The 11,103-nt window shown below is 36.7% G+C and overlaps 1 protein-coding gene across 5 annotated transcripts; it reads left to right on the forward strand.

Moving 5' to 3' along the window:
- The first annotated feature begins 6,128 nt into the window (after positions 1-6,128).
- Positions 6,129-9,706, forward strand: LOC126623546 (protein NONRESPONDING TO OXYLIPINS 2, mitochondrial-like). 5 transcript variants are annotated; one of them, XM_050292459.1, is made up of 4 exons: positions 6,129-6,382; positions 6,482-6,600; positions 7,772-7,814; positions 9,321-9,706. In XM_050292459.1, the coding sequence occupies exons 1-3, from the start codon at positions 6,231-6,233 to the stop codon at positions 7,789-7,791; spliced, it is 291 nt and encodes a 96-aa protein (XP_050148416.1). In that variant the 5' UTR covers positions 6,129-6,230; the 3' UTR covers positions 7,792-7,814; positions 9,321-9,706. The 5 variants fall into 5 exon arrangements, with proteins under 5 accessions (XP_050148416.1, XP_050148415.1, XP_050148414.1 ...); XM_050292458.1 differs by lacking the exon at positions 9,321-9,706 and adding an exon at positions 8,467-8,792; XM_050292457.1 differs by lacking the exon at positions 7,772-7,814.
- The last annotated feature ends 1,397 nt before the right edge of the window (positions 9,707-11,103 follow it).

The raw sequence follows: 11,103 nt of genomic DNA on the forward strand, positions 1-11,103 counted from the left end.
CAAATTCCATGGATAACATCCCCTTGAACACATCTATCTTTGTGCGGGCTGTTTTCATGAATGGTCGTCCAAGTAGAATAGGCAATGAGGAAGAATGAGCCGAATCTTCCATCTCAAGCATATAGAAATCATTCGGAAAGATCAAGTGATTAACCTGCACTAAAACATCCTTCAAAACTCCTTTTGGATAGGCATTAGATCTATCGGCTAATTGAATAATTACCCCATCATTTTTCAACTCACCTAAGTTCATAGATGCATAAATTGAATAGGGCATGATGTTAATAGATGCACCTAAGTCTAACATGGCATGTTCAAAGCGAGTATTACCTATAACACAAGGAATTGTAAAGCTACCCGGATCTTTGCATTTAGGGGCAGTTTACGTTGCAAGACGGCTGAAACATTCTCACCTACTCTTACCACCTCTTTGTTCAAAATTCTCTTTCTTGTGGTGCATAGCTCCTTCAAGAATTTGGCATACTTCGGGACTTGTTTGATTGCATCCAAGAGTGGGATATTGACTTGTACCTTCCTAAATGTCTCAAGAATGTCCTTGTCACGTTTTTCGTTCTTTGTTTGCATGAACCTACGAGGGAGAGGGAAAGGTACATTGGGTGGAATCGGTTAGAATTAATCGAAATTGGACCTAACTTACCTTTGTTGGACAGATTAGGGAGTGTAGGAGGCTACGACAAGGTTGCTTCATTCCTTGTCGTGGCCTTGCTTTGTTCTTCCTCTTCGATGTGCAACTTCTCTTCCTCTTTTTGGGCTGATTTAGATGGTTGGGGATCAATTCCTATTTCTTTTCCACTTCTCAATGTGATTGCTTTGGCAGATTCAAAGCCCCATTTTGGATTGACGATGGTGGAGCTAGGGAGTTTCCCTTCTTCTCTAAACTGCCCCATGAACTCTGAAATCTACCCAATTTGCTTCTTGAATTCATTCATCTCCTTAGCTTGATTTTGTTGTCCCTTAGTCAATGAAGTTAGTAATTTAAGAAGTGTATCATTATCCAAAGACGAACCTAAATTGGTTTGGTTAGATTGTGATGGAGATTGTGGTGGTGCATATGGCCTTGGAAACATCCCAAGGGGTGGTTATCGAAATCCTCCTTGTTGGGCAAGTTGTTGTGGTTCTCTCCATTTGAAATTTGGATGATCTCTCCACCCCGGATTGTAAGTGTTGGAGTATGGATCGTTTCGTGGCTGATTTGGTCCTTGATAGCCCACGGCATGGGCAGTTTCCCATTCTTCATTTTCAATCAATTGCGAGCATTGGTCATTGAGATGTCCTTACATCGAACACACTCCACATATGGCTGCATTTTGCGTTTTAGATCTATCCACAACCTGTGACACAAGGGTAGTGAGGTTAGCTAATTGAGATTGAATTTTAGAAATTGTACTTACCTCATTAACTTGGGGTTGTTGTCGTGGGGTCTCCCTTTGTTCAACGCCTTCATATTGTTGTGCATTTAAGGCTCAGTTGGCAATTAAGGTCTTGGCAGCCACGGGTGTTTTGTCCACCAAAGCACCTCCTGCTGAAGCGCCTAACATTTGTCTTTCAATGGGAAGAAGTCTTTCGTAGAAATATTGAATGAGAAGTTCTTCTTTCATTTGATGTTGGGGACATGATGTAACAAGAGCTTTGAAACGTTCATAGTATGCCGGAAAGGATTCTCCTTGATTTTGTTGAATACCACTAATCTGCTTCCTCAAAAGAATGATTCTGGATGTTGGAAATAACTTCTCCAAGAATGCTCTTTTCATGCTCTCCTAAGATGTGACAGTTCCGAGAGCTAATTCGTACAACCAATCCTTAGCCTTGTCCATTAGAGAGAATGGAAAAGCTTTCATCTTCAATATGCTTTCATCGACGTTGACTAGAGTCATGCTTAAGCAAACCACTTCAAATTCCTTTAAATGCTTGTTCGGATCCTCCATGGACAGCCCATGGTATTTTGGAATATGATGTAGCAAACTGGATTTCAACTCGAACTCTTCGGTCTTGCCTTGAGCTGCCATGGGGTATTGGATGCATAGGGGCACGACATTGTCCAATCCCGAAGTGGAAAGTTCCTTGATTGTTCGATTGTCCACTGCCATGACTTGTGCTTCCTCAAAATTCTGAGTCGTGGGCTCTTCTTCTTCAATCACTTCTTCTTCTTCAAGCATGGGGCCAGGGCTAGATAGATTAGACTCTTGCTGATTCCTCTTCCTTCTCAAAGTCCGCTCGAAATCGTCGTCAAAGTCAAAGATATGCTCACGAACCGGTTGAGAACTTCGAGTCATAAACTAGTACCTAAAAACAAGAAAACAAAACAAGGTCAGAAACTAAAACAAAAACACACGAAAATAAAAAGAAATAACGAGGGATTAGCAAAGTTACTAATCCCAGGCAATGGCGCCAAAATTTGATGCGAAAATTAACTTAACACACAAATTAAACCCTCTTATTGACAATTGTAGTAAAGATGTAAGTAGGGATCGTTCTGGACCGGGGATTAGAAGGGATTGCTAACCTACTCTAAACTGACTCAAAAACATAAAAATAAACTTAAAAACACTTAACTAGACTCTAATGACTCAAAATAGATTTTAAAGACTCAAAACAGCTTAAAACAACTAAATAGACTCAAACTAGACACTAGGAATGACTTTGGACGAAAATTGATTTTAACTTGATTTAAAATACTTAAAAACACAAACTAAGACAGATTCTAACTAATTTGACACACTAAAGTAAAGGGGATTGGGTTTTGGACGAAATTAAAGTAAAAACAAGTAATTTAAAGACTGAAACAAAGTTGCACAAATTTGGGGAAAAGTATGGGTGATTGGCTAGCTAGAGGGTCATTCTCCACACATGACATACTTGCATACAAATCAATCTCCAGTTGCTTTTTCGATAAACCATGAATGACAATGCCCCAGATTAACCGTGCCATCACTAATTAACCCACAGATTTTCCTTAAGACATTGAATTGGATGGAATACGCATCATCAACCTAAATTATTCTTCAACAGTCCCCTACATGCACATCATAATAGAGATACAATCAAAGATCATTAAGTTCTATGAAAATCATAAGCATCCGTAACTATGACATCATGATACTCATGCTAGGAATTTAACTTAACGCGATCGTGACCAGCGACCTTCACTACTTGTGAATATAAGTTTGTAACGATTATGTGAAACTCCCTTATATTCTAGCATCAAATTCAAGCATGCAAACTAAGTAGACCTCCTTAATCAACATACAAGAATAAGTTTTGAATAAAACAGTTAAGCAAATTGCATTCACACTTTATGAAATCAGAACTGGAATTAATCAATTCATAATGCAAAATATGTTCATGGTTTCAAAATTCCCCCTAGCTATAAGGGTTTTAGCCTCTCATGTTCACAAAACAAAGATAAACAAACTTAAACATTGAAATCAAAAGATAGATTACACCTAAGAATGATCCAGCAATCCAAACTTGAATAGCAAGCACTCCAAGGGTCCTCCTTCTTCTCTTTGTTGTTGTACAAGGGTTGGGTGAAGGTTTGAGTGGTGATTTGTATAAAAGAATGGCTAGAATTGTGTATGGTAGTGAATGGATGGATTGTAGGATGCGGCAAGGATGTTTCTGGATGTGTTTTTGGTTCTGAATGGTAGATGGTATGATGTAAGATGTCGAATGGTCCAAGGATAGGGTTGTATTTATAGCAAAATATGTCCAAACCCTAGGGAATTAAGGCCAAGGTGCAGCAGAAATAATGGGAAAGGGAAAGGAAAGTTTTAATTATTTTTAGAAGGATTTAAACTCTAAATCTGCTAAGAAAAGGCTAAGTCAAAGTCAAAATCCAAAGGGAAAAGGAAATAGGGTGCGGCAAAGGGTCCTAGAGAGATAAGGGAAAGGGAAACAAAGATCCCTTGCACGGCAAGGAAGAGGGAGTGAAGGGAAAGGTGCGGCAATCCCTTTTGTGCAGGGATTAGGTCTTCTAGAACCTATATTAAGTGTCCCAAAGTATTGAGGAACCCTTCTTTGTTGCTGGAACTTGGGGAAATTTAAGTATTAGGAAAGGTCAAAACCAAAGTAGGAAACCTTGGCTAACATTCCTTCTTTGAGTAGGAATCCTCATTCTTCTAGGAATCCTTCTTCAACTAGGAATCCTTGCATCTTTAGGTTTTCAATTTCGTCCATCCCCTTTGCTCTAAGCATATGCTATCCATTTCATGCCCAAAACTGCTCCAAAAGGCTTCAAAATGCACTTCTTTGCCACTTTAACCCTTTGGACCTACAAACACACGAAAATGGCTTGAAATACTAAATTAACTAAGAAATAACAACATAAATGCACAAGAACAAGCTAACTAAGTCGCATAAATATGCTCCTATCATTATCCAAACTGAAGGTGTTCGCTAGTTGCCTTCACATTGCTATTTATCCAAACTGAAGATGTGTGAAAGAAAATAAAAATCTCATGGTTGTTGAGAGGTTTAGCGTAGAAAAAGAGTTTGTGCAGGGCAGTTTGTGTGTTGAATTGGAGGGGTTTTACGATGCACACTGCCTCTGTATTTATAATGCTGCTCTTGTTGATGGCCAAGCCATAAATCTCCAAGTCTCCTGATGTGTCACGGCTACTAGAAAATAATCTCTTAGTCTTCTGATGTATCACGACTACCAAACTGAAGCAATCCCTGAGTCTCCTTATGCCACAAATCTTTAATATTTAAATACACCACATCTAACCAAACATGCCTACTCCTTATCCCATCATCATGTGATCAATGGTCAAGAAATTACCATGTCACTATCTTCTGATAATTAGCTTTTCCATCATGTTCATAGGCTGAAGCCTACTCCTTTTTTTTTTATCTAGATATAACCATCCTAATCACATCACATCACCATCTTTCACCTTTATCCCATGCATAGATTAATTGCATGAAAATAATCAAGTAATATCGAATATCCCATCATCATTCAAATTGGGATTTAGATAAATATCAGGTTTAAATAATTTAATATATTACTAAGAGATAATATCATGATTAAAATCACAATATCATTTCTTAATAATAATTAAAAATCATTTCAACCACTTTATCTTTTAACAGTCTAAAATCCTGCTCATTCAACGGCCTTGATTGCGCGGGCTGATAGCGTAAATTTGAGTCTAAACAGATATAAATATAATCACTCTTGTATTTGGTTTAATAAGTTTCCTAAGGAAGTCATACTTAAGATCAATTTTGATATGTATAGTTTAAAGACCCGTCAAAGATCTTCTTTGTAATTTTTATGTTTTTCAAAAGAAAAAAAAAGTTTCTCAATGGGGATGTTATTGGTTTTCAAAAATAATATCATACACTCATTCGTATACATATTTTTATTGTAGTTTTATAAACTTGAGTATAGTTTTGGAGTGCGACCATACTCTTTCTTAATGTGATTGCATTTTACTAATTAGTTATTTGTTAAATTTTTATATATGTTCTTCTTGAGAAATTTTTTTCTAAGAAACCACATTTTGTAAGCCGCATGTGAACCACCTCTCTAATCCACCTCAATTAGAGAAGTGGTTTGTGGAGACATAAATTATCCATATCCAATAGGAAAAGGATAAGTGGACAATATGCTTATTATAACGGTTTTATCTTTGACGTCGTGAGTAGATCACAAAATTACCTAATAGTTTTACCTTTTTTCATGGTGTTCATCAATTAGGTTAACGATATTTGTTCTATTGCAAGTGGAATTTCCTCAAATCAACCGTGTTTGAAATTTGCAATCACATAGTTCGCACGTAGAGTTGTTGAGTTTTAAGCTTAGAGTTGACTTGTTATGCAAACAAGTCAAGTTAGCTTGATAAGTTTAAATCAAGCAAACTGTGTACATCCAAATAATTTTAGCTTCACTCACTCGTGTGTTCATTATTTTTTTTTGTAAGCAAAACAATATTTTAAACTACTATAATCTAAAAAAAATTAAATTAAATTCATATACAAAGAGGCGGAGCCACCACCCACAACATCGACCAACTGTCCAATGACCCAAGGCCCTTAATGATTTGACCTGGCCCATCAGGCCTAATTGAACAAGAGAGAGCGGCGTTTAGTGGGAAAGCGAAACCCAGCTCAACGGCCTCGTTTCACAACGCCTCAGGAACGAGTAGGGTTAAGCTAACTGCTCTCTCTCTCTCTCTCTCTCTCTCTCTTCCCCCGAACAAGAAATGGCCTCCTTCTGCAGATCAGCTCTAATGGCGGGCTCAAGGTCCATAACTCGCTCAAGAGCCCTCACCCAAACCTCCCTTAACTCCCTAAACCCCGCAGCCATGGCGTCCCCATTTGCTTCCACGACCAGAACAATTCCTTGCGTTACAAGGTACAGCCTTCTCAATCCCTCCAACTCATCCAATTTTAACAATTTCTGTGGCTTCAGAAACCCAATTTTGACAAATTATTGTTGATGTGATTTGTATAGGTTCGTTTCGGTATTGGGATGCATGGAATCGATGATGCCGCTTCACAGTGCCATTGCTTCTGCTCGGCTCAAGTCCAACATTGCCGTCGATTCCACCTGCTGGAGCTCCCTTTCTCTTGGTAACCTACTTACCCACATTTTATATTTTTCGTTGAATTTTTTCTTGTTGGTTTTTTTTCCAAACTCGGGTCATTATGGTTCTCGTCTCTAACCAACCTTAAACTGAAATCTTGTTTGTTTAAATATTTTGATCGAGGTCCTTATCATCTTAACTAATGCATTTAATATCCCATAAATTCAAATAATATTTTTAAAATATAATAAATACTTAAAAATCAATTTTAGAGTAATATTGTTCTTCACAAAAATTATAGCAAAAAAATAATGTACCGACATAATTATTAACATATTTTAAAAAATAACTATTGATATATTTTAAAACATAAAATAAATACATATAATTAGCATGGGTACATTTAGCAAATTAAAAATGCGTAAAAATAAATTAAAAATATGGGTACAAATACAAATAAAAGCTTAAAAATATGGGCACAAAAAGGAATTAATATGAGTACAAATTAAAACTGAAAAGAAAATTGGTACAAATTTAGAAAAGGGTTGCAAATTAAAAATGGGTACAAACAAAAAATAAAAATATATAATACAAAATTTAGTCATAAATATAAATATACCAAATGTAACGTTTCTAACATTAAATGAATATATTTAGAGATAAAAGATATTTTATTATTGAAATAATTAATGACGTGTATTAAAATCTGAGGACATAGATAAAAAATTGAAAAGGAATAAGGTTTTAATCAATGGAGTAGGAAAAATAGGGATGGGAACCTAATTTTTCCTTTTTTTTAATCTGTGTTTTTGTGGAGTGGGTGTTTAATTTTGTTAGTTGTACCTATAGCTATATCGGTAACAGGGTGCAGGGAGTGTTTGGTAGTCCTTTATTTTGTGTGAAATAAATTGGGATGTCTTGGCCTTTTGGAATGGTTGAGTAAACAAATGAAGAGCTAAATCTCAACAAAGTTAACGAAGCTGTCCCTTTTCTTCAGTAGCCTTCTTTTTGCTCATTAATTTCGAGAATCAAAACTTGGGTCAGTATCAAATTTGGATAATAATTCAAGTTCCCAGTGCACAGATGTGATTGATGCATTCTGTTAATCAACGAATAGCTCTTAAGCTAGTCGTTTCTTGTCTAGTGGCGCACTGATTACCTCTTCTTTCTGCATTGGGTGTCTATTTCTGACGCATTTTTTCTACATCGTGGTATAGGTCTTGCTTCACCGTTGTGACAAAGGCCTGCTGGCCATGTGAGGTAATCAGTGCATAGGGTTTCCCTTCCGAGTCATGTTTTGACATTTTGGACACTGTATTGCGTAGCTTATGCCAGCTCGGTTAATTCAGCTGTTTAGTTGCTGCTGTTAAACTTCCGTTAGATTGTTGAGTGGTGCCTTTGAGAATCATTCTTATTCTGCTCTTTTTTTTTTTTTTCCAAATTACATGAGTAATGCATGGAATTGCAGTTTCTTATTGTGGTATAAATGATTCATACGGATGCATTGAATTTTCTTTGCAACTTTCTATGGTGTTAATATTAATTTTTTTCATGGGTGGCTATTGCGTATATTTTGTAATGTGAATGTGAAACAGTTAGATTACTGTACCCATGAAAAAACTATGGGTAAATTACATTTTAATATTTTATCCCCTCAAGTTTGGTTGCAATTGCAACCTCATAAAACATCTTTAAAACATTTCAATCCCATACATTAGTTATTATTTCATTTCAATTTCATACAACCATTAGAAAATTTGTTAAGTTAGCCGTTAAGTTGTTGCGAGCACGGAGCCTACACACTCTTCTTCAACATGTTATATCCTACTTGCCAGTAATCAATTTGGTTTTTTCTTTGTCGGTAGAATTTCTTCATCTGCTGATCGTCCTATTTCTTCATTGATCTTTTTAGAGGCTGCAGTTCCTCGGTGACAAAGACTCCATGCTCCGGTCATTTCAAGCTTTCAGCCAAATTGGCTCGCATATTGGTTCCTCCATCCTTTGTTCTTTTCCTTTTCCCATTGCTTTCTGGCAATTGCATTGTGTAAATTACATTAGGCGTTCCTGAAAAATAGTTCCACTGTCTTGAATGTTTACATGCTAGTGTGCACACTGATATTTACTCCAGTACCTTTCTAAGGTAGACGACCTAGGACATTTGCTGTGTTTTTTGGTCAATCACACAGTTTGTGTGTGTAATTGATTTCAGGCTGCTCGAATAACGCTATATTTGGAATTTTTCCTATCCTTCAATGTAGGACTTAGGGGCAGTTAAAATCAGGAGTTTACAAAAGAATAGTTCTTCATGGGTTTCAAAGTGACCAATGACTGATAGAGAGAATTGAGATAGTCCCATAGCGATTGCCGTGATGTTTAGGAAGGTTTTCTTCTAGGTGATTCTAATTTCTATCCACATTAGTGGCTCCTGTACTCTATGACCGTTGCCAGTTATTTACCAAGTACAAAATGTCGACACGATGATGGCTGGTGAAGACCATCTTATGGTACTGACCGTTTCGGATGATGCAAATTTCCTTAATTACCTTATTCATTCTGTTATTACTGGATGGTCTAATCACCTGTGATATGTAATAGTCTCCAATAAAACCTAATAATCAGGGTTAAAGCACGTCCGCCTAAACTACTCAAACTTGTGTTACTTAAATTGTGTGTGATAATTTTACCTGTGCTTCTTTAGTAGATAGCAATTGCATGATTTTGTTGAATGAGTTCAAGATCGGCTAATGATAAATTATTCTTGGATAGGGCTTCTCGACCGAAGCTGAACATGAACCGAAATTAACCAAGCAACCTTCCCCCTGTTCGACCAAGTTGTACCGTACTGCTCTCCTTCTTCCTTGCGTGCCAATGGCATATAAATTGCTATTTATTCTTCGATTTCTGCAATCAATTGGTTTTTGCTTGTACTGTGGTAGACGCTTTGATTGCGATGGCGCCGGATGTAATGCTTGGCCTGAAGAGTTAATGGACTATCAACCTAGAAGAATAGGAATGTTGCATTCTGTTTGTATGGTTACTAGTATAGGGCCTGTACCTGTTAGGTTCATGTGATACATGTGATGTATGAGCTTATTTGGGTTTGAGGGCCTTCAGACCATGCTCATTAATAAAGGGTAGATTAGTTTTTAGCAGTCTGAATTATGTTTTCTTTTCTGTCATTGGAAGTGTTACGGCATATTCCGTTCTCGTTCTGTCTTGTAAAGGCGGAAAGAATGGCCTTCTAGCATATATATTAGATTACGAATCTGTGGTGCATAGAGAAAATGTGTCAATATTATTGCTGCTAACAAAACGTAGTGGCATGTTATCCACAAACGGATTTTTGATAATATCGATGATCGTCCTTTTTGTGTTTGTCATTGCCACTCCTGTTCACAGAATCTACTAATTGAAAACTTAATTTGAAAATCATATTTCAACCTGGACGTTTTTGAGATACCCCTAATAACCCACAAAACAATATGTGCTTTGCCTTGTGGATCTTTTTCAGTGGGAACTTGATGGGTCGATCCACTTACACATCTTGTTTTTCCTAGTCATTTGGCAATCAAAGATTCATGATCACCCGTCCACTATTAAATTTTATATAAAAAAACGAGCAACTATGAATTTCATGATCACCTATCCATCAAGAGAACATTTATGTGAAAACAAAAATGAAGGGAAATACCCAAAAATGGAACAATTTCTTAATCTTGGGATAAAAATAGGACATTTCGAATATGCACACGTCATGCACAACAATTCGACAAAAATAAGATTTTTCTTACACCTTGAAATGACCAAATTGTCCTCTCATATAAATGGGTTATCTAGAAATTCCAGCCTTCATTTCTCATTTTGTAGAAAGAGAAACAAAGAGGAGAGAGAAAATCTCTCGCCCAATTCCAATTCGAAGAACCCTAACCCACCCATCTTCTTCATCCAAGAGTTCTTTCTCTAACCTACCCATCTTCTTCATCCAAGCTCTATCTCTCTCTCTCTCTCCTCTCTCTACATTTCGAATATGCACAAGAGCTCTCTCTAACCCACCCATCTTCTTCGATTTTTACCTTTTCATTTGTAGGTCTTATGAATTGGGTCTGCTTAATTTTACTTTTTGATTGATGGATTTTTGGAGTTGAAGTGATTGGTTTGGTGTTTCTTGGAGGAGACCCAAATCCTTCAATTTGTATTTTTTTTTTTATCATTTCTCTAATTTATATGGGGGTTTTTATTTCTTCTATCTTTTCCCTCCCTATGCTCCCTCTCTCAATTCAAATTTACAAACACTAAAATAGGGTTTGGCTTTTGCTACAAGTAAAGAAAAAAACGTATTAAAGGTCAGTTGCCTTTTAGAAAAGAGATAAATTTGAGGGAAATTAGAGAAGTCGGAGTGGAAAGAAGGATATGGACGAAATTGTTTCGCGTACTCATTTGCTCTCTTCGTATTAAGCTCGCTTATACACTGTTATGATGCATGTACACGAGCTCAATCTAATTACATGACATGCACACGAGCTCAATCTAAAAGCTTGTTAAATTTGTG

This window comes from Malus sylvestris, chromosome 5 (assembly GCF_916048215.2).
Source record: "Malus sylvestris chromosome 5, drMalSylv7.2, whole genome shotgun sequence".
NCBI classification, from domain to species: Eukaryota; Viridiplantae; Streptophyta; class Magnoliopsida; order Rosales; family Rosaceae; genus Malus; species Malus sylvestris.